Consider the following 27,486-nt stretch of genomic DNA (forward strand, 5'->3'; position numbering starts at 1 on the left):
CAGATATGGCAAATGTATTGTCCATATGTACAACTAAATACTATTATATACTAGATCTAAAGTTTACTTAGAATTTTTACATAAATACATTACTTAAGCTTATCTCTTTGCTAATGTTTTTACTACTATTGGTCAATATATTCAGTTAAATAGCAAAGTAGGATGGTCAAAGTTCACACACAAAATGCTGAAACCCTTTTCTATGAAAAGAATTACATTGGAATTTGTGCATTTTAATTTCCACTTGTTACCAGTATTTAAAAGTTTAATCCACTGCCATCCTAATTAATGTTTGGTATAGCTTGGGGAAAAAAATATATAATATTCTTTCAAAACAAATCTATGCAGTATATACTATGAACATAGTTTTTCACATCTGAAGACCTTTCATCGATTTTAAATTATAATAAGCCTGATGAAAAATATGACAAATTTTAAAAAATTAAAATTGGCCATATATACCATAACCTAATGGATAATAAGCTGTACAAAGTAATTTTTGCCCTTTAGAAATTAAAAAGATGGTACCTAATGAACAATTTTAGCCATTTATTACAGTTGTTGAACACCATCAGAAATGAAACAAAAAAAAAAGTTTTTTTTTTAGTTGTTCTATACTAAATGCCAGTCAAAATAGAAAGAGACCATCACATAAAAATAAGCTATCACAATGTGAATGACAACAAATATATCACTAATTTTGAGGAAAGTTTCAAACACCCAGATTGAAAATGAGTTAATATTGTAAGAACAATAATGAATACAACCAATCCATAATGTAACAACTACATTATTGGAAACCAACTTGTTTTTAAAAATGTCAGTCTCAGCTAAGCATAGGCAGTTGCATTTATCAACCAAAAATCTGATAAATTAGTCAAACCAGTTTCATGTTGAACAATACACTAACATTTGACTGTATTTTTATACAAAATCGGTTTGTCAAAAATTAAAAACTTTCCAGATACAGATATAAAATCATACTTAGAAAGATACTCTAGTGGTTAAGGAAAAAAATCTTTACACAAGAATGCTTATTTTGTAGTATTAGGTAACTTTAAATGCAAAATATTGCCTCTATTTAAGTTACAGATCAGAAATAACCAAATATTACTAAAATCAGATTTTGTTTTTTTTTACTATAACTCCACACAGATCATTGGAGGGATGGAGAGGGCGGGGAAGGAGACAAACAATTATTAGAACAAGATGTTATTCATAACAATCAACACTTGAATATCTCACAAAATAATATTTTGAAATGTAATAAAATAAATATATATGTATATTTATTTACAGGTAAGGTAAACAAATTGATCATCTGGAATATTTCAGAGAGGCAAGTAAGTATACAAAGGAAAAACAGATTCTATATATAGGCAACAAAAATAAATTTCAATAAGATTCTAGGCTAATGAAACATCAGATTTTCTAAACTTCTTTCCAATGTCTTTTTCTAGATTTAGTCTAAGAACAGTATCCACAGAATTGAAATTGAGGAATTATTTTCTAGACAAATAATAAACTTGTTTTAAATATGAGCAAAGTGCTGTCCAAAAGATAAATGGAATACATTGGCAACTGCTAAGTGATATTTTTTTCAGGATATGCCCTTTAAACATTACAAGTACTCGTAATTTATTATGTACAATGACATCCTAAGTATAGATCTCTGTATCAACTAAATCACAAAAAAATGAAAGTAAAAACTAAAAAAGGTGAATAAAGGTCACTTCATTGTGTCTTTTATAAATTACAGAAAATGCTGAAATAAATTATAAATACAAACTGAATTTGAATAATGGTAAAACTATCATTTAATAATTGTTGTTGTTTTTTTAAATATGGTTAAGCTTAAATAAAGTCAGCAACTTAATAATGACCTAGAGTAGAGTCAAGTGTGAATTAATTACTTCAGTTGGTATTTCATTAGGCAAGTACTGGCTTCAAGCTGCTAAACAGGAGATGATATTAGAAGTGTTTTTTGTTTTGTTTCTATAAATAAAAAAAAATCAGTATGCCTTTAAAACAAAGAGTTTGAAAAACAAGTCCATGACCAAGAAAATGTTCTGGTGAAACTCAGAAGTGCAGATAGAGTTAACTAAAAAACTTGTAACAATAGAATAGAACATCAAAAGGAAAACCAAGTTGATTTAATTTTTGTTTAAATAAGACATTTACTAGCTAAAAGTAATTAGTAGATTGACTCATTTATTTTAATGAAGTAATGTACAATGTCCTGAAAAATTATGCCAGATTGATGCTATGCACATAAAGAGTATCTTTTTTTTACATTAATTAAGATTGTTTTTTTTTTAATTTCAAAAGTTAAAAATATCTTTTACTGTTTCAAACTTTAAATTATATGTCAAATTCTCCAATGAAATCCTGGCAATAAAACATACACATACCAGTACTCAAGTAATAACAATTAAATATCAATAACAACCAAGTCTATAAATATTTATTTTGAAACTTCTCTTACAGACTTATAATAATTATATTTTGTTCAAGTCAACAGGTACTAAAGAACCATTCTATGTGCAAAGGAAGATGTCAATGGGAAGCAAAATATATTTCTTAAAACAGTTTGTAAATGTGCAGTGATAAAAATGAAATTGAAAACAAAATGTGAGAATTATTTTGATAGGATGACCTATTCACTTTCTAAATGATTACAGATAACCCCTGTGGTCAGATATTCAGTCTTGAGTAAATAATAAAAAAACAACAACATTATAATCATCCACTAGAGTCGCCTAAAAAAATGCCTTAGTTACAACTCCATCACAAAGTAGTTTTAAGTGAAAAGACGGCTATAACTTCTCAACATGGGGGGAAACCATATTTCAAACAATCTATCAGCCTGACACATGTTTCCATAGATTAAAATAATCCTTGTCACAGTGACACACACATGCTTTGTGTTTATGCAATACAAAAATGAAAATTGGAATAATAGAAACCTGAAAGGTTCAGAGGAATGGAAATTTAATGGTTGGTAGGCAAGGGTATCATAAAGTGATAGGTTTTGAGACAAATGTACTACATGGCTCAACAGTCTTAGTATAATGTGAAATATACGCAACACAGTATTATGAAATCTCTAAGCTTATAATTTTGAAAAGTGCCTTATGAAAAGTACATATTTCCAAACATATTCATATAATACTCATTGATAATTGGTTGAGTACAAATGTGTAAGTATTGAAATATCATCAACACACAGTTTCAGGGACAAGTAAACTTAAATTCATATATATAAATATAGAGCTAAATTTAGTCACACTTCTGGGGCAGATCAAGTACTGACAAACTACTTTATGCTGTATAACATACAAAGTTATGTCAAAGATTCATTCAATTCATTCAACAGTCAAGAAGGTAGTTGATGTGTGCCTAATGAACTGTTACTCGAGGCAACTTGCAGATTTAACTTAACAGCACCAAGCTTGTGACTAGCAGTTGAAGAATAAAGGGAATGGCTAATCAGTTTGTCTTTCCAAGCGCCGCTGAGTTGCTTGTAATAGCAAAGCCCTTCTCCTGGATAGCTCGTCTTCCTGAGTTGACAAGGTAGAGGATTCAGAGTGAATTTGTCTCAGATGTTCACTGGTTGTGTATATCAAGGGTGGGTCTACAGAACTGCTACTGGCTCCCTCTTGATTCTCATGCATCTCTTGATACCGCCTAAGAAGTAATTTAATACTATGTGATTAGTGGAATAATTAAATAAGGTAACTAGAGAAAAAAAACAGGGCAAACTAACAGTAAAATTTTAAATACTTTGTAGGGTTTGGACTAATCACTGGGAATGTTACTAAATGTGCCACTTGAAGCTAAAACACAATTTTTGTTTAAAATATAGAACAATATACTGGTATGAAAACAGGAAAGATAGGGATCAGTAGAGGTGTCCCAATTTAAATTTTTTTTATGAAAAAAAGATATAGGTATGAAATTAGGAGTTTAAGAATTTTTCTTATGGGATTTATGGGAAATATTTTTGAGGTGATCTAACATATGTTTTCTTTTAACTTGAGTCCAAAATGACTAGTATATAATTTGAATCATATATGCTATCTGCTGATAAGCATATCTACTTTTCAACCTAGCATCTACTAATGACTAATTATTCATCTGAATCATCCCAGCCCCAACCATCCTATTCAAAAATTCAAAGATCGGAGATGGTCTTTAATAGATAAAGGAAACAAGGATGTAAATTTGAATAAAAAGAGGTGAAAAGCACCCAGATAATTATAGCAATAAATGTAAGTTAATGTGTTGAGTAAGGAAGTTGATGTTGAGACAGCATGATTTCCCCTCTCCCTTTCTATTTCTGCTATAAAAATGACTTTTACATTATACTTTTGGAGAAGCACTATTGTAACTACATCAAACACTAATAACAAATTCAAGAGTAACATTTTTAAATCGATTAAAGACTAATACATGAAAAGAAATTCTTATATTTAATATATACTGTAGTACAATATGTTTAGAATGTAGACTGTAATTTAGTAGAGTATATTCGCCCTATAGATCACAAGATCTAAAAGGAGAACTAGAGACAAAAGACCTAGCATTTTTTACCCCTTCCATATGCCTGATTTCACCAAATCCCTTTATTTTGTTTTGAATAGATGCACTTTTCAGCTTCTATTTCATTACATTCTAAATGTTTCCAAGCAACTATTTAAATTTCTACTATATGTTTACAGAAGAATTTTAAAATAATATCTTATTTTATTGTCCTTTTAGTTAGTTTTTTTTTGTGTGTATACAATGAAAATGCTTGTCTTCATCAACTAAGCCTTCTCTAGTTATCCACTCACCTTCTAGCCTGCTCTAACATTAAGTGCTTGCGACTTTCCAGCATGCTCATTCTCTCTGTGGCTGATTTAGAAAACCTGCCTCCAGTTGTTGTGTAACTGTTCTCTCTATAAATAAAATTATACATGGTACAAAACAAATTAGGTATTTTACTTCATTACCAACAAAAATATTTTACAATTTTCTTATCAAATGCTCCAAATAGATTGTATATATTTTCATTACAAATTAAAAAATAAATTATTAGATATCAGATGATTAAGAAAACTTTTTTAGAAGCATTTCACATCTAGAGAAAGTTTTAACCTTGAGATGTTAATATTTTTTTTAGTTTAATATTCACTAATCTTTTTCCATGGCAGTCGTGCCTAATTGCAGTATAAGCAAATAATGCACCTATTAAGGTACTGTCTTAGTGCATAGATTAAGAAAATGGGCAGTATTTAAATGTTATACAGACCTAGCTGTGACATACATATTTTGTCAATTCTAACACAGACAAAGTGGATGCTGTGGAAGATAATTTTTTTTTGGGGGGGGGGGGGGCTGCACTAGTCATTTAGGACAGATTTTCTTAGTATCACAAGTGTATTTCATTGCAGATTCCCTTTCAGAAGCCATTTACTGCCCGTTTTTCTGCTCTAGACTAGTGAGGGCAAGCTGACATATGAGCTGGACATTAAAGCATTTCCAGAAGCACCTCTGTTATGCCAGATTTCTTTAAGGTCGCAAAAAAAATTGCTTTTTGCATATGGACATATCCCATTTAAAGAATGGTGTCCTATCTAAAGTCACTACACTTTCCACAGCATTCAACAGAATATTGTTATCTATAGTGTAGTCTTATCATCGTATGCTTAATAGAGTGAAGACCCCTTTACTGAAAACATTCAAGAAGATATAATGCTTTCTAAATAGCATCCATGTGTCAAAGTAATACAGAAGTGTTGATAACTACTGCTCAGAAGACATGGATATTTCTCAGGAGAATGAGAAGCATTATCTGTCACAATTTCATTTGAATGGGGTCAAAAGTGCTGTTGGCTTTAGCACAATATAGGAGAGCCCTAAATGAAAACAGAATTAGCCTGGTTGGATGTGGGCATTTTCACCCCTCAGTGAGGTGTCTCTAGCTGGACAAAATTCACTGACAGAAGGTACACTTTTTTTTATGGTCTGGCATAAGCCCTGCGGAGCACAGGTGTCACAAGTCAACGCAGTAGACGTTGCCTATTATGTTTTATTTGCAGCAGAAATTTTTATTAAACAGTTTCCATCACTGCTAAGTAAGCTAAACTAAAATAGCTTGTTTCTACTAGAATGTCTTTATATATTTTCAGATCATAAATATAGAGCTTTCTAAAAAAAATTGAAATTGTGAACAAAAGATCTAAAATAAATACATGTATTTAAAAAAAAGAAGGATTTGGACAGTTAATAAATAAAGTAATCCTAACATTAGAAATTGTTTTGTAATTTAGTAACTTTTATTCTATAATATTGAACTCTTGTTGGTAGAGTCGCAAGACATATAAGGAAGGTTGAGCTCAGAAAGCTTCAGGACAATGACTTAAGCACAAATTGAAACTTTGCTGGCATGCTGGCAATCTTGCATCTATGTATATGACAAATGCACAGGGAATGTGAACTAATGCTTTTGATACACAGGCACAATGATCTGTGAGTTATATTGATTTCAAGATGCTTCTCCCTTCTCAATCAGCTTGAAGGACACAAAAGTCAAAATAGTGACCTGGCCTCTCATTTCTCCATAGATAAAGGTGTTAAACATGCCGTAATTTGTCCAAGAATGCTTCTGTTTTACAAAATTACCACTGACATTTTATGTCCCCAATGCTTTTTTGTTTTTTGTCATCAGGGCAATGAATTGATACTCACTGATTTTCTGACTGTCTAATTCTCTCTGAAGATCCTTCAGTCAACTGTAAACTGTTATCTAAGTTGTTCAAAGGAATATTATTCACCCTAGGACTGTCACTTGCTAAACTACTCACCTGGGAAAGAGTACAGTCTAATGTGAACAATTAACATTATATGAATACCATTAGCACTTGAGGTGCCTGTATGTATCAACAATAAACAATCCATAAAGATAATGTGTAAGAAAATATGTAAATAAATCACCAAGATAAAAGAACTTTTTACTTTTTAAAAAAGCTTAACAATTACCTCAGATGTTGTAGAGGAGCCACTGATACTACTGTGACTATCATTTCTTTGATGTCCTGAACCTGTGATAGCAAGCTGAAAACAACAAAAGTAAACATATGTTATGAAATAAGCAAGACTGAGGAAACTTTATTCAATTTATATAAATTGGATTGAATGTACATTTTTGAGCTTTTGTATGTAACTTAATCTCTCAGTGTACTGATAAGCAATGCATCTTTATGCAAGTATGGAACTTAAAAAAAACTTACAGGTGGCACAGTAATTCTGCCTTCTAAAATATTATCTATTGTGAGATCCACAGATCTTGTTAATCGCAAATCTTCCATGATGACTTGTTGTGGAATATGTGGGAACACAGCTTGAACTTCACGGGCCTAAAAAAGAGAGAATACAAAAATATATGCATTGAGGAAATTGTGATGCCAGCCCAATCAAAAAGTTTGTTATCCAGCGTCTAAACAACAACAACAAAAATTAAAAGATTTTAGGGGAAAGAATAGTTTTGGATTGACCTTTAAGATAAAGTTTAGTTTCTGTGTTTAAAGAGAAGTAATTATTGTAGAATTTTTCTTGATAATAAATACTTTAATCAAATGTATTTTCTTTCTATGCAGAAACCACCTTAATCTCCCATGTGAGTAACACGTATGAAACCAATGTTGCACTAACAAAGTCCTACCATATTGTCCAGCTGTGATGTTTGTGTAGCATGTGCTTGTTGACCAGGTAACAAATTAGTATGGGTTACTTCCACTGAAAAGCTGGGTAACCAACTAACATACCTTGAACCTATTTTATTTTAAAACACAAGAAAAGGCATAACCAAATTCATAGTCATAATTTTTATTTTGTTTAGGCAGACTATATAGTTGTGAAATTATGTCTAAGATTTTTCCCTTTTTCAAATTAGTGAAAAACAAAAATGAAAATAAATAAAAGATCTATGGGTGTAACAGAAGTTTTTAAATTTAATTTTTAAATTAGCTTTTTGCAACCATTACTAATTTCTTTATTATTTATAATCATTATTCTTTTTTTTTTTCAGCAACACTAAATTTTTTTTCTGTAAAAAAGTGGCTTATTTTCAGAAGAATTTCATACTACCCCAAAAAAAAATTAACTGTATCAGAAATACCCCATAAAAAACAAACAAACAACATAAAAGAACCAACCATCAAAGTGAAAGAAGTGATTGGTGGTAGCCGGGTTCACTGGGGCCACTATGCCTTCGGCCATGTTGGGTACTCCTGGAGCCCCTGGGTTCCTGCCATCCCTCTCTGTAGTTTCACTAAGCCTTGTGCGGCATGTTGGACAAGAGGAGTCCTGCTCTAACCATGACCGTAGACATGAACTTATGGATAGGAAAATATAATTAATAGTTTTTCCTAACTAGGAGTCTCTTCTACTGATATCCCCTTACAGTCAGTTTGGTATTTTATAGTAGGGGTGCACCGGATAGTATTTTTTGATATCCGGCCGGGGCCGGATATGACCGGATAGTAAAATTTGATATTCGGCCGGGGCCGGATACCTAAGTGTCTTGTTAATAGCTTGTGTTGCTGAACATTTTACGAAACTGTTAAATAACATACCTATATTTGTTGGTTTTATTTTTTTTCCTTTTATATACCTTATTGTTTTAAACTCTGTTACTGATTGATTTATTCAAGCTTAACAGTATTTCTAAAAATCTGTATAGCATGAGTGTGTCTGTGTGTATGTACGATGCCACCAACTGTAACGATGTGTAGGAAGGTCAATGTAAATAATGTTAGTATATATTTAACTAGTTACTAATGTAAATCTCATAAGTAAAGAGCAATCTGCCTTGTTACCCTTGTATAGCGGTCGGATGTATGTGTTCATGAATTTCAGACCAACAACCTGGTCAGATATACGTAGTGAGCCTACACATGTAGTCCTAGAGTAGTGTGTATAGTTATTTGTGTTAACCATCAAGCATTGTTTTTTCCTTGAGCATACGCACGCAATAGAGTTGAGTGTCAGTCAAAAAAGATAACACATTGGCATGGTCAGTCAAGCATATAGATAAATTATACCCGTCCACTAGTTAGAGGTCAAGGGTTGTTTTTTTTTTTTTTTTACACTCCAGCATATTGTTTCTTTGTTTGCTAGATCTAACTACGGTACTAATATTCAATTTATTTTAAGCGATTTTAAAATTTACTGTAAGGCTTTCCGTAATTTATTAAGTCAAAAGAATTAAACAATGAAATTAGCTTTCTTTCTAATGATTTTAATACAAGGCAAAAAAAAATACACACACGCAAACATGCACATCTTTGTTTTATTTTATTGTGCAAAGAACGTACGTAAGAAACATTAAATGCAAAGAACGTATGTTAGAAACATCTTCCTTTATTATTACTTATTAATTATTTTATTCGTGGTTTCAGTAACAGTTACAAAAGGGAACGATAGTAAGCCTATGGATGTCAGGTGTGTAAAAGTCGTCCTAGCCTGATACACAGTGGCTAAGTACGCATCTTAAGTTAAAAAAAATAGTAATAACAAGGAGTTAATTGACTGTCACAAATTATTAAGAATATTGTTATCAAATCAAGACACTTAACTGCAGGAGTAATATTCAAGTTAACACGTTAGACAAATTATTTAACCGTAATATTTATTGACAGTGTAATATCCTTTGTTAGCATGTTGTGTTTTTTCATTCTGGCTTAAAAATGGTCAATGTCTATCAATAAATAGCGATGTGTCAAGGACCAAAGAAATAAAATAAAGAGTAGGGGGTGTTTAGCCCTGGTCGTGTCTTCTACAAAATAATAAGTTACTGGCTTACTGGGCTATATAAACTTGCGGTTTGTGTTCTGTGTAGCTAAAGGTCACCCGTTTAGGTGCGTGTGATCTTTAGTCCAGCTTACTCATTGAGATTTATGTTCAAGTAACTCGGCACACTTGAAAAGGTGTGGCCTCTAGCCCAACCATGTGATTAACATTTTTCTCCAAATAAGCAAACTCTTTGTCCGGATACCAGTGTAGATGTTTGACTTGAAGTCCAGTCCAACCCCCCCTCCTCCAATTAAGATTAACTACTAAGTAAACAAACATAGTTCCCTCGTGTGACCTCTAGAGAGTGCTTACGTCCATCGTATCTGACTTGGGGTCACCTGTCAATCAATGAACTCAATGTGATGGACTAAACAAATAAAAGGGGGAGGGAGTTGTTCATCTGGAAATATACCTAGTCCTAGTTACCTTAGAGGTGTGGCTATGGTAGTCCAGCCCCCGTAATAAAGATTAAATACTAAATAAACAAACTCAGTTTCTTCGAAAGGTGTGACCTCTAGAGAGTGTCAATACGCTGACATTAAACCTACGTCCATCGTATTTAACTTGTGGTCACCTGCCTATAAAAAAAACTCAATGTGATGGACTAAACAAATAAAAGGGGTGGGAGTTGTTCATCTCTACCTCTGGATTATAACCGCACAGCTAGACATCTGGTCAGCATGACGTAGTCAAGGAATGTAGCATTTTAACATGTTAACTAACCTACTCAAAGGTCAAGACAAATTGAAAAAAGTGTCAGCCATTGCTGCTCTGTATGTAAAGCGCATTTATGATGTAAAGTTTCATTTCTATTTATATTAAGTTATTAACACACCTTGTCTTTATAATAAACTATGTTTGGTGCATATTCATAATGGCTCTATTTTTAAGCACATTATTTTGTTTTAATATAAACATTAATACATTCTACAACAGACATTAATGGAACGAGGTCCACTTTATGCATATTAAATAGGTGTACTTTTTACTATCCGGTTTACTATCCTGTAGTGATATCCGACCAGAGACGAATAGCACCAGGTAGTAAAAAATGCCGGATATTCGGCAGAAGCCGGAGCAACTATCCGATGCACCCCTATTTTATAGCAATGTGATTTTAGTTTTAATTAAATAACTGCAAAACTTTTCACAATAAAGTGCTGCAGATAGTCTAATACTGGAAATGGAATGTGAATCAGATTTCGCAAAAAAAAAAGAATGATGATGATAATGTTTCAACAGGTAACGAGTCTTCTAAAACAAATTGGCCAGGCAACTATACTACTGCAGATGTAAATAAAGTAGATCTTGAAGATGACTCACAACACATTTATGTGACCAAGACAATCCAAATATTTTAATTTTTCTCAAACTAAAGCAAACACTATATACAACCTCTGATTCTTTACCAACAGTAAAGAATTTTTTATCAATAGTAAAGAATTCTTTATCAATAGTAAAGAATTCTTTACCAACAGAAATTAAAGTACTTTAAAAATCTTTATCAGATAAAAAGTTCATTTCTAAATAGTTTTAAAAAAACAAATTTGAATAATTTGTTTAAAAAAAACTAAATGCTATCAAAATTTCAAAACTACTGTATTTTGAAAATAATTGTTGAGAAAAAAAAAGCTTATATAATAGAAATTATGTACTTGTGAAAAAGATGTCCACATGGCAGTTTCCTGGCAGATTCCATCTTTTCCCAGCATATTGCACAATCATCGGAATTCTGTTCCAGGTCTTCTTGAGTGGCCATAGAAAACCTTCACAAATAAAAAAAAAAAACAATAAACAGAGCACAAAATATATTATTCAATCTCATAGCAGGAAACAGAAAAAAAAAAGCAACACTTACTTCGACTCCATTTCTTTGACAACCTTTAAATAATTCTTATGTTTTTTGACACGTCGCTGGAACTCGTAAAATAAAAACCTGAGCTGCATACAAATGACTAGACTGGCCATGCTGAGAAAGATGTTTCCATATAACTGAATAAAAAAAAAAAAAATAATAATTAGATATAGTATTTAAAAAAAAATAGCATTATCAGTTAAGAATTTTTAAAAAAAAATTCTTTTTTTAAACTTTAAAAAAAATTCAGGACTGATACAATAACAAAAAGAAAAATCCTTAATAAAGTTTTTTTTATAAAGTCCTAAGGTAGATGTTTCAAAAGCATTGTTGACCCTTAACTATCAGGTGTCAGTGCGCAACATATAGATCTTTGAACTTACAATTTTTACCCAGGTAAATTTCTAAACTATCAGTGTCTACCTGATGTATCAGTCTATCTACTTACCAGCATGTGCAGGTGATGACTGAAGTCAACTGAGAGAGAGACAAGTTCAAAGATCAACTCAGTATAGTAGACATACATGGCCCTGGATTCCCAAACACCTTCTAGGCTCATGTCCCACAGTTGGATGATATACCTGGAAGAAGTAATCATTTTTGTTTTATTAATGGATACCAAATTCTTCAGAGATTGACAATTTTTAAAAAATTATACGCTATTATTGCATTAATTTTTCTTTATCCTATAAATAAGGCTGTTGGTGTGAATAGACGCAAGAAACTAGCTACATATGATTAGTTGTTTGGGTGCATTACTAAATTTTTGGTTTTAATTTCATGGCCTGTTTTATCAATTTTGATCAAAATCAATTATTCTCCTCCAATACTTAAAATAGGAGTCGAGGTGGCTGAGCGGTAAAGTGCTTGGCTTCCGAACCGGGGTTCGAATCCTGGTGAAGACTGGGATTTTTAATTTCTGGATATTTGGGCGCCTCTGAGTCCACCCAGCGGCAGCCCTAATGGGTACCTGACATTAGTTAGGGAAAAGTAAAGGTGGTTGGTCGTTGTGCTGGCCACATGACACCCTTGTTAACCGTAGGCCATAGAAACAGATGACCCTTACATCATCTGCCCTATAGACCAAAGGGGAACTTCACTTTTTTTTTTTTAAATACTTAAAATAACCTCCAAATATTCTGTATAGAATAACCTTGTCTATTGCATGTTCCTCTTAAGTATTTCTTATAGAAAAATTTACCCCCCCACCCCCCCTTGGGTTGCCTGAGCCAGCTAGGAAAACCAGTGACTTGGCAGAATTTAAGTCATTGGTTAACATGCATGACTAGATGCATGAGGCATAGGACGTTATCATCTTCTTTTTGAAGTAACATCTGTTTTATATAAGATAACACAAAAGTTTAGTTTTCATCTTACTGAGATTTTAATTTGAAATGTTTACATTTTGATGCTTAGCAAATAGTGATTCTTCAAAAAAAATATAAAAAATAATATGAAACTTTGCAAAACTTTGTTAAGAACCATTTGTGTTTTTTTGTTGTTGTTTTTTTTTTAATTAAAATCAAATATTAAGTAAAAAACTTACCTTACTACAACATACAAACACTTCAGTATCAACAACAAACTCTGGAACAGCCAAAAAAATAGAAATAAAATTTATGAAGCAATCTAGAATTTTCAGAGTAACTTCTAAGAAAATCCACTCCACCTTACAATTAGATCTATGCTTTAATTATTTTTTAAAAGTTAAAAGCTACTTTAAAGAATACAGTCCTGAATAAAGTAAAACAATGATTTTCAAATCTCTGAAATACAGTAAAACATTTTGATATCACAAACATAGTAAAAAACTTTCATTTCATTGATGATTATAAGTTGTAAGCATTCTAACTTTGTAGGTATGTACAATAGATAAAAAGAAACATTGATTTTTTTTTACCTCAGCAGCCAGGAAAGCAAATATAGTCAAGCTGATGTTTATTCCAACCCAGAAACATCCAACCAAAACTACTCCACTTGTCAACAGAATGACCAACAAGAGAGAGAGTAGTTTAACATGTGCATAGCGGGGTGTAGCAGGAGAGAAGGATAACTGAAAATAAAACATTCAAGATAGTGAAATAATAAAATAATTAATGCTCCCAATAAATCTAATAATACTGAGTGTTATAATAAATCAAAGAATGTAATGGTATGTTGTTTAAAAGCAGATAAAACATGCTTCTGTATAGGACTTACATATTCAAACCTGTCCTTACACAATTGTGTGAGAAGGTGCAGGAAGCCCAATCCAGAAAACCAGGCTAGCCACAGAACTACCTCCTCCATGCTTTGAACATTCATAACTCCGAAGATGAAAATGAACTTATAAAAGATGAAATTCCAAAACTTGTCCTTTAAATGCTATGATAAAATATAAAATACACAGATATGAGTTTGTTCAAATATTTTTTTTATGAAAATGAATAAATGATGAGAGAGATGTATTTTTAAAAAGTTCAGCATATATCCTGATAAGCTCCAGTATCTCTTTAAAATAAAAGCTTTCACATTGTTAAAATGACTAGTCAATAACATGAACCTCAATTAGATTAGAATTTTTATTATATTTACAACTATATCTGACAATACTGATGAGCATTACATTTTCTCTATATGTGCATCAATTATTAAGATTTAAAAAATGTATTGTCATATCCTTGACTGTGTGATACAAAATTATTATATACTGAATGAATATAATTTATTATGTGCTTAAATTACTCAAACATGTTTCTGAATATTTTTTTCTTTTTAAATTTTCAAAAGACATTAATAAAATTGTGTTAAATTCAACAAGAATTATCCAGTGAAAAGAAAATGAAACTAAAATGAAATTAAGAATTTATTTACAATGCAGTTTACCTAGTGATCTATTCAGTAATTTAAAGCTACTTTTTTTCCCCCAAATATCTGAAAACGTTTATGCTTTAAAATGTAGAATTAATTTATAACATGCATATGTTTATGAAGAAGCAATAGAAAAAAATAAAATAGCTTACCTGTTTTTCAATAACCCTCAGCTCTCCAAAGACTACATTTTGAATTAGTTTACCAAACAGAATTAGTAAGCAGTAGCAACTATTTACAAGAGTCTGAAGATAAAAAAAATAATTGAACATTTGATGAAATAACAATATAAAACAGTGAGCAATTATAGGGGGCTGACGAGGATTTTTGTATTCCAATGAGTTTGCAGATAATCTTAATCACAAACAATTATTAGTAATATTGTTTCAACTAAAATGTTTGTACACAAGTGAATATAGTATGTATATTTCTAATTTTAAAAACAAAAGGAAAGTTGTAATTTCAAAAGATGTGCCAATTTGTCTTTTTGAAGAAAACAAAAAAAAATTACACAATGATTTTGGAGGACTAAACAAATAAACTTTGCACAAATATCATGCTTGATAAAGAAGATATTTAAATCAAATATGTAATATTGTGTAGCAAATTTGTTTTTTGATAAAAAAAAATAGTAATTTATAATAATGTCATTTATATTCACTTCAAATTAACATAAGTACATAATAATAGAGATGAGAGCCAGTTTAATGACAAGCTATCATTGATAAAGAAGGATTTTTTATTATAGAATTTGTAGAAGAAAGGACTGTGTGGTGTGTAGATGAACCAATATCAATTATTTCAATGTACAAATTAACTCAAAAAAACAATCAATTTCCCTTTTACTTATACACTTCAGTCTCCTCTCAAATACTAAAGTATGTTGCAGTAGCAACAAAGAGACCCCTTACAATTTTCAGCCACAGTCACAAGTATAACCCACATCTGACCTACTTACCCAGATACACCAGGTTTCAACCCTCATTATATAGACCATATTCAGGAAATGCTCATCTCTATCGTAAGGCAATGTTATGTTGACCAGTTCTTGTGGTAAGCCAAGTTCTTCCTGAATCTGATTGTCTGGGTTAAAGTTCAGAATGGTGTTGACAGTTTGATGGGCATAGAATGAGGCCAAACCCAGCATCACCACAGAAAATGAAATATATGTTTGCAGGCTGGGTAAGGGAAGACGTTCCAATATAAGTGCTGGCATGTTGATGACTAAACTCATTCACAACTTCTTCACCTTCAATGACAACCTTTCTGCATAAAACAAACAAAAAAGGTCCATAGAATAAATAAATGATCAATATCCAATGAAAGAAGAAAGAGTAATAACAGCAATGCACTTAAGTAAAACTATGTATATTAACTCAAAGATATGAGCCTATTAGCCAAGGAATTAAAAGAATGTTTATATCGACATCTATGTACATAGGTTATAACTAAGTTCTATATAATACTCAGGACCTACTAATCTACAGTTTAGTACTTTTTATCTAGATTAGATCTAGAGTATTCTAGACTGTAATCTCAAGAGAAAATACCAGAACCGGTCAATATGTTGTTGAGAATGTTACTTCTTCTTCTTCTTCTAGCCAGCTTTATTGCTGCTGAGCTGTGAGCTCTTTTGCAGACTGTGCCAAGGAAAAAAAGTGTGCTGTTTTCTTCAGTTGTTCAGCTTTGCCATACAGGGTGTTGGTTATATTGGGCTGTAGTGGAAGTAGGGTCTGCCTAAGGTGGATTAGGGAGGGGCATTCAAAGAGGATATGGTTTACGGTTACAAATAAAGCAAAAATGTTATCCTTTGTCTATAATACTGTCAGCTTATGTGTTTTTAAGTTTATTCCCATGACAGTAGACTCAGTGTAGACTACTCTAACCCTAAATGTAAACATAGAGTTGAAGCTAGGTGCTGAAACAAATGATACATACATATATTAAACATAAATGAATAACAGCACCAGGGACCAAGTTTTTAAGAGAGAAAGTAGTGAATTAAAATGCTACGAAAATAAGGGACTGCGCCGACCGAGGCTCGAACCTGTGACACTGGATTCGACACCACCGCCTAGCGATAACGCACCAAGCGAAACTAGCCTCTAGACCATCGGAATGTCCAAAAAAACATTCTTCTGATCCAGAGTCATTTCGCCCGTATGCAAATTACCACCCCAGTGGTCAAAAGTCACAAGCTCCAGCTAGCCCCTCCCCCACCCTCGCAGCATCCGTTCACTAACAACTTCGATAGAGCCGACACAGCTAACGGCTAATGCCTAACGGCTGTCTGTGTCACAAGCCGACACAGCTAACGGCTAATGCCTAACGGCTGTCTGTGTCGGCTCTATCGAAGTTGTTAGTGAACGGATGCTGCGAGGGTGGGGGAGGGGCTAGCTGGAGCTTGTGACCTTTGACCACTGGGGTGGTAATTTGCATACGGGCGAAATGACTCTGGATCAGAAGAATGTTTTTTTGGACATTCCGATGGTCTAGAGGCTAGTTTCGCTTGGTGCGTTATCGCTAGGCGGTGGTGTCGAATCCAGTGTCACAGGTTCGAGCCTCGGTCGGCGCAGTCCCTTAATTTCGTAGCATTTTAATTCACTACTTTCTCTCTTAAAAACTTGGTCCCTGGTGCTGTTATTCATTTATGTTTAATATATGTATACTCTAACCCTAGCTTTCAAGTTTCCTAACCTTTAACATAATTTTTTTTTAAATGTCTTTTAATATTTTTTTCTTCTGCTGTTTCAAGCAAAGAGTACAAGCGTTGAGTACATTCTACAAAAAGAGTTGGTAAATACTGAAAAGGTCAAACAAGGGACCTTATCTAGTGCTGGTCCTTAAAAAAAAAATAAAAGGTGTAGTTTTGTATTAAATATCAACATAAAGAAGTAGTGACAATAAAAACAGCAAGTTGTTCAAGAAGCTAAAAGTCAGGATTTTGTGATTTTACCATCACAAAGGAGACACAAGACACCAATTACAAAGACAAACAGACACTAACACTCCCTTTGCTCCCCAGGCAAACAAATCATAAATACAACTATATGATATAAACAATTCCCATGTAGCTTTTGTGTTTATGTATATTTTGTTTTCTATAGTAATATCTATGTTTTTGTTTTTTCTTGTTGTCATACACAAATTGTAAGGCAAATTTACTTATGATATAAACATTATTATTTTATAACTGTTACCCTATAATCTAGACTTACAGCCTAAGAATGCCCTGCCCTATAATCCTACATATACTAAAATCTAGCCTATATATACTTAGATCTAAAATCTAGATCTATATCAAAGCATAAGTATATGTCTGCTAAGTCGTTGGTTTTCCAGGCTGATTCAGGCAGCCCATTCCATACTCTAATGGCACTAGGGAAGAAGGAGCATTTTGTACAAATTTGTCTTAGCATATGGAATGAGGAAAATAATGCCTTTATCTTTGTGTCTTTCTGAGCATTTATTAAATTTTGTTTTTGTATTTGTAAGATATGATTTAGTGTTTTATGTATAATTGCTACTTTACTTTTTAGTCTTCTCTGCTGAAGTGTCTCTAAGTTTAGTGATTTTACTAATGGTGTTACTCTAATCAAATTGGAATATTCATTTGTTATAAAACTCACAGCTCTATTTTGTATTTGTTCTAGTTTCCTTATGTTTTCTTGAGTTGAGGGAGAAACACCAACTTGAAAAAATATCTCTGGAATCCACGAAACATCACAATGAATTTCCCCCCTGGGACGAAAGCTCTCTTCCTACTATAAGAGACATTTTTGAAAATATAACCAAAAATCTGACTACATTCCAACAGAGTTCAAGGAAATAGTGAACTCTCTTCTACAAAATCAGTACCTTAGCAATCAGTGGATTCGATTTTACAGGCTCATCTCATTAAGTCACCACAAATGGAAGTGCTGGAATACTCATCTAATGGCCCGATGGAGAAAAAGTAGAAAAACCCATTGCAACTGGAGAGCTCTCTGACAGCCACAGAGCAGAAAGGAAAGCACTAGAACTAGCAGCTACCATGCTAGCAAATCTTCTTCTAAGTACCCCACACAGTCAGATTGTTTTTCTAACTGATGCGAAAACAATCCTCCAAAGCACTATTAATAAATAATGAAAAAAAAAAAAAGATTCAATTTTTTTTTTTGGTCCGACTTCAGACTTGGCATAACAAAAAAATCATGAATGCGGAATGGTGGAACATGTGAGCTTTTTTGACGATTTTGTGGGACAGTTCAGCATAATACAGGATGGTAGGCATGTCTGCTCGAGATTCGTCACCTGACTCGAGCAGAGTTGTGTTTACTGAGCGCCTAAAGGCAGCACCGAAAACTTTCGCCCAGATACCCCCTCCTCCCACTGGTCCACAAATGAGATTGGACCATAGCGCTCTGAGCATGCTATAAGCATGAAAGTAGCGCTATATAAAAGCTATAATTTATTTTATTTATGAGTGTTACTATTTCTCTGTACCAAATAGGGGAGGGGGAGGAGACACTGTGACAAGCAGAGTGCATTTACCATACATAACTGCTTATAGAAACTGGTAGACAATATAGAATCCAAACACTGGAGTTTTTGTCGTACATAACTATCTAAAGAAGCTGGGCCAACAATATAGAATCCAACCTAGAGAGTTTTGATCGATACATGGTTTATGTCACATCACATTTTAGTCCTAAGTCTCGACTTAGACTTCAGTTGAACTGTGTGTCAGTGATCTAACAAAGAAAGTGAACCACGAGATCAGTATTGACCAAGTAAACTCACTGTACCTTGCCCTTCCCCTTTACAGCATACCGGTGACTCTAACAGTAACTGACAAAATACGGCGCCAGCCGTAACTATCTAAAGAAGCTGGGCCAACAATATAGAATCCAACCTAGAGAGTTTTGATCGATACATGGTTTATGTCACATCACATTTTAGTCCTAAGTCTCGACTTAGACTTCAGTTGAACTGTGTGTCAGTGATCTAACAAAGAAAGTGAACCACGAGATCAGTATTGACCAAGTAAACTCACTGTACCTTGCCCTTCCCCTTTACAGCATACCGGTGACTCTAACAGTAACTGACAAAATACGGCGCCAGCCGTAACTATCTAAAGAAGCTGGGCCAACAATATAGAATCCAACCTAGAGAGTTTTGATCGATACATGGTTTATGTCACATCACATTTTAGTCCTAAGCCTCGACTTAGACTTCAGTTGAACTGTATGTCAGTGATCTAACAAAGAAAGTGAACCACGATATCAGTATTGACCCAGTAAACTCACTGTACCTTGCCCTTCCCCTTTACAGCATACCGGTGACTCTAACAGTAACTGACAAAATACGGCGCCAGTACTGGCAGGCTCCGAACAGGGAAAGTTGATTACATCACACCTATTACTGCCGTGAAAACTACGATCGTATGTGTGCGTGTCCAAAAAGCACATTAGTGCCATCGGCGCTATGTGAATTTAACTTAATTCTTGATTTTGATATAGATAGAGGTGATACAGGACAGTTTATAATTCATTGCATATTATATTTTAGGCAAAAAAACTGTTATTCAATGGATACCAGCTCACATACAACTAGCAGGAAATGAGAAGGCTGACACACTCGCCAAGAGTGGGAGAACAAACTCACAAGTAAACTCTGCACTCTATCCAGAAGAAATGAAGAAATTAATTGTAGATAAAATAAATGAGAAATGGACGAGCTCTCATCCAAATCACAAGAAAGATGACGCTTACTATAAGCTATCCCGACAAGACCAACGTCTAATCTTTCGACTCAGAACCGGGCACAACAGAACACATGTTCCGGAAGCTCAAAATTGGAACCAGTGAAATCTGCCCATGTGGAGTATCACCAGAAAATGCCGACCACGTCCTCCAAAACTGCTCTCTCTACCAAGAGGCCTGTATAAGACATTGGCCCCAAATCACCCCAATAGAAAGAAAACTATATGGAGAGCTCCCTGATTTGGAAACCACTGCGCAGTTCATCTCATGTATTGGTCTAGTCATATGAACACTCCAACATAACAATGAGAACGATGAAGAAGAAGAAGAAGAAATATTTTAGGTCTTGATTTTTTGCTTTTTTATTTTTTTGAGGCCACACTATTCACTTTGCACTGGGCCTCCCTATTTGTTTTACCTCCAATTACATAAGGCAGGCCCTGCTTGTAGACAGTAGACTCCACTGAGGACTGCCGGCTAAGAGAAAGGGGATTATGTCATCACTAGATCTGTGTCAGCTTAATAAAATCAATCTTTCGATGTTTCTCTTTGTGCTGTGATTTTACGAAAAGTGAGGGCACTTGAAATTCATTAGAAATGTATAGATCTAAATGTAGTCGTAATCATCAACAGATAAAAATAAAAGTATTAAGATACTGCTACCCTTCTAAAATAAAATGTTTTATTTCCTATAGAGTCCAGTACTATATCATTGCTCTGTATAGATCTCTAAGTCATAAAGCATAATTTTGTTCAAAAGAAAAATAATTAAAAATGTAGATATGCATAACTATTTGTTTTTATTTTATCAATATTTCACTTTGCGACATAATAGATCATTATAGACTCTACTCTAGATCTAAATTATTCTAAATGTTAACCAGATTATTAGTATAACTTATTACCTAGATCTAATTAGACTAATAATCACTAATATAATATTATATTAGATCTAGATTCTAGATATTATAATTTTTAATAAATAGTGTCATAGTCGCATAGTCTTGTCAAGTCTTGTGTGAGTGTATCATGAATCATGTAGATCTAGATCTATGTGACAGTATTATGAGTATAGTATGTCTACTCTAGCTGACTTAGTCTAGTCTAGAGTCTAGATAGTATCATAGTAGATTGACTTAGACTCACTCTCTCTCTAGTCACAGTCTTCTGCTGACACTCTGGTGAGTCTAGACAGTCTAGAGTCTAGCCTAGATGTAGTCTAATCTAAAAATCTAAGACTAAGACCTAAAATGACCTAAAATCTAGTCTATAAGATTCTAGATCTAGAAATTCTAGATCTAGAAGTTTTCGTTTGAGATCTAAAAAAAAAAAAAGGTAATATAAGCATCATCGTTACGATCTAGAACTAAATTTTGACTCTAAATCTAGTACTCACATTAGAAAATCTATATCTAAGAGACTATAGAATCTAGATATAGATCTAGATCTAGCTAGAATATGTATTGTTTTGTTTTTCCGAAACTTTTGTTGACATACAGATGAAAAACTGCCCGGAAATACAGATTATATGTAGATCTAGTCATGCGCAGACAACTGAGACGTATACTTTAAGATGTGCCAGGTAGAATAATCCTTTTTACAAAATCTGGGTAAACTGAAATAGATCTAGATCAGTGATTCCCAAAGTGGTCTATATAGACCCCCAGGGGTCTACAAAGACCTCCAAGGGGTCTACGAAAGTAAAAAAATAAATTGGGGGTCTATGAGATGTCCACGGGGGTCTACGGTAATAGATTTCATTTAAGCAGGTCGTTACATAATTTTCACATTCCATTAATGTAATTATTTCCTACACTAATCTATGATTTGTACCCGAGTTAATCCTTTCAATATTGCTATTGAAACGAAACATTGTTGTATTCAATTTCAATACTTATTTAAATAGCTTAATTTTGTCTACATGTAACTAATATTTAGAAAAAAAAAAGAAATGTAGACAGTACAGCATTAATTAATTAAAATTGGGATTCATTCCTTCCTTATTAAACACTCATTTGCCTAAGTGACTCTTTTATGACGATATGAGACCAGTTATGCTGAAGGATCATCTGAGACAATGCCACCCTGACTTCTTCTTCTTCTTCTTCATCGTTCTCATTGTTATGTTGGAGTGTTCATATGACTAGACCAATACATGAGATGAACTGCGCAGTGGTTTCCAAATCAGGGAGCTCTCCATATAGTTTTCTTTCTATTGGGGTGATTTGGAGCCAATGTTTTATACGGGCCTCTTGGTAGAGAGAGCAGTTTTGGAGGACGTGGTCGGCATTTTCTGGTGATACTCCACATGGGCAGATTTCACTGGTTCCAATTTTGAGCTTCCGGAACATGTGTTGTCGCATTCTGTTGTGTCCGGTCCTGAGTCGAAAGATTAGACGTTGGTCTTGTCGGGATAGCTTATAGTAAGCATCATCTTTCTTGTGATTTGGATGGGAGCTCGTCCATTTCTCATTTATTTTATCTACAATTAATTTCTACACACCCTGACAAAAATTAAGATTTGAACAACTTTTGAACACTCAAAGTTCAGAATAGACCCACAAATTCTCTGTTCGAAATCATATAGAGATGATTTTGGTTTGTGGGAGTCTTTCAAGATTTCTTTACTTATAGCAAAATACGGAAAACAGCAAAAGTCAAACATTGATTGTACCAGCCGTTTTACAAAAACCTACATCTGTTACTATTAAAAGAATTTCTTTAAGCGACAATACAGTTTAAGGTCGCTTCGGTGGCATGAGTTATAAAATTAAAAGCTTCTTATGTAAATCTTTGCAAAAGATAGAAATACAGATTGGTCTGACAAGGTGTAGCGCTGTGTGCTAAAAACTGTCTAATGGTCACCATCTTATCTCATCTCATCTATGCCTGTGGTCCTTTCTGGGCATAGGCCACTAACCTGCTTTCTCCAGGCATCTCGGTTCTGGCCGAGACTTTCCAACTGTCCCCACGTCTTGCCCATCTGCTTGGCATCTGCTTCCAAATCGCGGTGCAATTGTAAAGCTCAAGCAGCCTTCCATTAGCTGAAGAACACCTGGGGATCTATGGAAAAAAGCACCACCACCAAGATTAGGCTTAGTAACACCATTGCTAAGCCGATACAACTTTATGGAGCAGAGACCTGGAGAACCACCATCACCACCATGAAAAAATCCAGGTATTCATCAATGCCTGCTTGAGGAAGATTCTTATAATCCGCTGGCCAGACAAGATCTCGAATGAGTAATTGTGGCAAAGAACAAAGCAGCAGCCCATTGAAGTAGATATCCTTCAGAGACGCTGGAGATGGATAGGTCACACCCTTCGCCAGCCTGCATCTAGCATAACAAGGCAAGCCCTAGCCTGGAAACCACAAGCAAAGAAGAGGGGACGGCCCAGGGATACATGGCGCGAATTGTCACCGTCTCTTTATATTTCCTTAAGGTTGACCCACGAGACCTGGTTTAGGCTCCAGTTACTCGCTTTTGCCCCTCTCCTGTTAATGAAAACAGTTCCGCAGATTTAATATTTTAGCCACACATGAAAGATCAAGAAATACACGAGCAACTGCTCTTTGCGAAACCTTTTACAATGATACTTAAGGCATGTTAATTAATTAATTAATTAATTAATATTTAATGTTAGAAAGACTAATTCATAGAAAAACAGATTCGTATATTAAACATTATATCCGTAGATGTGTAGTTTTAAATTACTATTTCACTCTTCAACGCACTATAGTTAGAAATTTGTTTAAAAATAATGTTGATGAATTTGCAAAAATTTGCGAGTTGAGTAGGGGGTCTACCGAAAACCAGAAAACATGCCAAGGGGTCTACGAGACAAAAAAGTTTGGGAACCACTGATCTAGATCTAGAATTCTAGATATGAAATTTAAAACGTAGATCTATATCTAGATTTATTAATAATAGTGACGAAATTGTTTTAACTCAAAAAGCTTTTATGTGTGTTCTTTTTAGATAAGTTTAAGACGTTTTAATAAACCTCAGCCACTCAATTGCATATGAAGTATCAATCCTTCCCACCTTTTTCAACTTTATTTGACCTGCACTTTTCTTACACTGAGAAATGTTTGTAAAATGTTCCTTCGGAGTCTTAATTTAGATAATTTACTATCTATAATAGTCTAAATCTCCCGCAGGATAACGGAGAATGGAAGCGGGCAGGGTTTTAACCCAGGACCATCGATAAGTCCGAACCACAGTCCAGTGCGCAAACCACATGACCCGGCAGCCATCCAAAATATTGTGTTGTAGATGCCAAAACGTTTGAATCTTTGCATCTCAGATTGCAAGAAATCTCTTGAATCGACCCCCCTTCCCCCAAGACCTCCTAGCAGCTGTACAGCGACCGGCGAGGAATAATGCTTTTCTAAATTCTCATTAAATCTCTAACTTGCGTTATCCTCGAAAAATGAAAAAGAAAATACGTAAAGAATCGTGGCCGAGAGGCAAAGTACGCTTGGCTTGGCTACCTATGAAAGGGGCTCGAGGTTCGACACCCGACTCGAGCAGAGTTGTGTTTACTGAGCGCCTAAAGGCAGCACGGAAAACCTCCTCCCAGATATTCCACAAATGAGATTGGACCATAGCGCTCTGGGCATGCTATAGTCATGAAAGTAGCACTATATAAAAGCTATTATTTTTTTTTTTTTTAGAAGAACATGCAGGATTTAGACAGGATAAACCATCCATAGATCATATAGCTTCCCTCCACATTATAATAGAGCAATTCAAAGAACAGTCCTCCCCTAATTTAATCTAACTGATCTTCGATAAAGAATTTGACAGTGTGGACAGAGAAGCTACATGGAAACTGATGAAACATTATGGTATATTAGGCCTACCAGATAAATTCATCAGCATTATCTAGCATCTATATGAAATCTCTAATTGCCAAATAATCCACAAAGGAAAGCTGACTTTGAAATAAAGACGGACGTGACCATGCTTTCCCCCAACAATTTCCCTATAGGTAATTCATAATTGACTAGGTTGTGAGAAGGTCAACAGCTAACAACATAATTATACCATGGACTCTTGACAAACAGCTTGACTGGATTTTGCATATGATACCTACATACAACATATAAGCTACAACACACTCAGGTGAGACTGTTAAGTGTTACGAATAAATAATAGGCCTACCCAGGAAAAAACACCACAGTTCGAAAGAGTAAATCTATGGTAGTAAAAACTAACAACTTTATCTACCTTGGAAACATTATAAACACAGAAGTGAAAGCAGACGCAAATGTCGAACAATAGGATTAACAAGGCTATAATAGACATGATTCTTAAGACCGTAAGGTTGACCTGGTGGTCAAAAGCACTGTCCCTACACAAATCCTAATATTTAATATATGAAAGCACTTCTTTTGTATTTCGCAGAGACTTGGAGTCGAGTATCCTATGTGCAGGACGTGTCTTCGAGCGAGTTTGAGAAAAAAAAAAAAAGAAATAGGCCTACATGTAGTTTCTGTGAAATACGTAAAGATTCATCACTAGCATTTTTCACAGTCCAAACTAAATGTTAAGATGCAAAGCATATAAAATCTACCCTTGCGGCTTAGGGCCCCGCTTATAACACTCGCCCAGGGCCCACTGCTAAGGTCGCCTCTGATCACAAGACATATCTGATTGAACTCATTACCATACTACAAGGGAAAGACAATTTCACGTGTGATCCGGCCTTCCATACGAAATAGCAACTCTTCATTCAGAAGGCGGAAAGGATGAACATTGTCCATTTCCCAACCTAAACCGCCCTGCAACGTGATAATCACCTAAACATCTTTCCCAAACGAAAAAAAAAATATTTTCTGAATCTCTTGAACGGCAAATTCAGTAGAACTTTAGTAGACTTTCGTGATTTGAAGAATGCTTTTATTTTCAAAATCTGTCTGCAGCCAATGTGTCAGATCTGCAACAGATTGACTTTCAAAGCCAGACATAGACCTGCTTAAAAAATTTTGAGGAATGCAGACATTTGACAATCTGTATTGCCTGTAAAAATGTTTCCAAAATGAAGCATTAAGGATGGTCACAGTGTTTACAAGTTCTTATTTGTGTAAAACTTTTCAAAGATGAAACGGCCGTACATCTTGTTTCTTACAGGCACATAGGTATCTATTGTCCATGCTTTCGTCTCCAGACTTTTCTCATCCCCTGTGGGTTTCAGGATAAAGGCTGTCTTGGAATGTTTTCTGCTTGTTTGCTCATTTGCGTCGATTGATTTCTTGCTCTATTAGTGTGTAATGTTTCAAACAGGCTGAGTCTGAAATTTTATTTGGCTATCTGGCACCGATTATATGACGCAAGCATTTATTGATGAATGTCTGGTCTGGAGCTTGTCTGTTAGTACCTATAGGCTCACTCATTCTCCCACTTGAACTGATGAAACAAAAAAAAAAGATGAAAGTTTAGCCTGTTATTACTATGTTCCCTAGAACAAGCACCTTTCACAATCGAAACGCAGCGGTTAATTTCCCCGAAACGATTTCTATTCGGTTTTCGTCCCTTCGTAAATTTTTACAAACCGACGTACTAAAGCAATAGAACTATACTAATGCTACATAGCAAAAACAAGAAAAAACAAACTTCCTTTTTAAAAGCATTTCATTGGTACTGGTACACTATTTCTTTGATACAACTTTAAATGTCTAATACTACACATTTCTTGTACCTTTAGCACATAGACACAGTTGAAATAAAAGCAATTAAATATTTTTTTAATAAAGTCTTTAGCATTTGAACTATTTTATTCCGACTAGATCTAGTGTAATACGAGGAGTCAGAAGAGCGATTTCAAATAATCATTTTGGTGTTTTTCACTTGAAAACCAATAATGAGATGTTAAAATACTTTTTTCTTTTTTGCCAAAAGGAGACATAAGCTATAAGCTTTTAAAGTTATTTCTGTGTAAATGTGACAGCCAGACGGCTTACAGGGGCTGCTGAAAAACAAAGCCTGAGTATTTTAGACTTTTGGGGACTAACGTACCCCTCCCCCCCTGTACACAGACGGAAATCCACTATGTAATAAATTGTGTACTGAATACCTCCACTTCAACTCGTGGTACATTGAAAATACTTGTTTCAAGTTATACTGATAATACAATAATTGAAACCAAGCAAACACACTAAACAATTTCACAACATATGAACAAGTTAACACAAAA

General features: G+C 34.1%; 1 protein-coding gene across 2 annotated transcripts; it reads right to left on the bottom strand.

Moving 5' to 3' along the window:
- Positions 1-21,840, bottom strand: LOC106068912 (E3 ubiquitin-protein ligase AMFR-like). Of its 2 annotated transcripts, none has more exons than XM_056035520.1 (16): positions 21,683-21,840; positions 15,501-15,808; positions 14,695-14,787; positions 13,892-14,056; positions 13,593-13,745; positions 13,239-13,279; positions 12,141-12,273; positions 11,696-11,829; positions 11,493-11,603; positions 8,199-8,377; positions 7,706-7,815; positions 7,275-7,400; positions 7,024-7,098; positions 6,733-6,848; positions 4,836-4,940; positions 1-3,687 (listed from the first exon to the last, which is right to left on the bottom strand). In XM_056035520.1, the coding sequence occupies exons 2-16, from the start codon at positions 15,774-15,776 to the stop codon at positions 3,486-3,488; spliced, it is 2,019 nt and encodes a 672-aa protein (XP_055891495.1). In that variant the 5' UTR covers positions 15,777-15,808; positions 21,683-21,840; the 3' UTR covers positions 1-3,485. The 2 variants fall into 2 exon arrangements, with proteins under 2 accessions (XP_055891495.1, XP_055891496.1); XM_056035521.1 differs by lacking the exon at positions 21,683-21,840 and adding an exon at positions 20,705-20,722.
- Positions 21,841-27,486: the final 5,646 nt, after the last annotated feature.

This window comes from Biomphalaria glabrata, chromosome 7 (assembly GCF_947242115.1).
Source record: "Biomphalaria glabrata chromosome 7, xgBioGlab47.1, whole genome shotgun sequence".
NCBI lineage: Eukaryota > Metazoa > Mollusca > Gastropoda > Planorbidae > Biomphalaria > Biomphalaria glabrata.

Bases quoted from the DNA above. Each gene is read 5' to 3' on its own strand.
- LOC106068912 (XM_056035520.1), bottom strand. From the start codon at position 15,776: ATGAGTTTAGTCATCAACATGCCAGCACTTATATTGGAACGTCTTCCC. The intron at 11,830-12,140 runs GTAAGTAGATAG...TTTTTTATTCAG, and splicing joins GTCATCACCTGCACATGCTG to TTATATGGAAACATCTTTCT. The intron at 7,099-7,274 runs GTAAGTTTTTTT...TGTTGTTTTCAG, and splicing joins GCAGAATTACTGTGCCACCT to CTTGCTATCACAGGTTCAGG.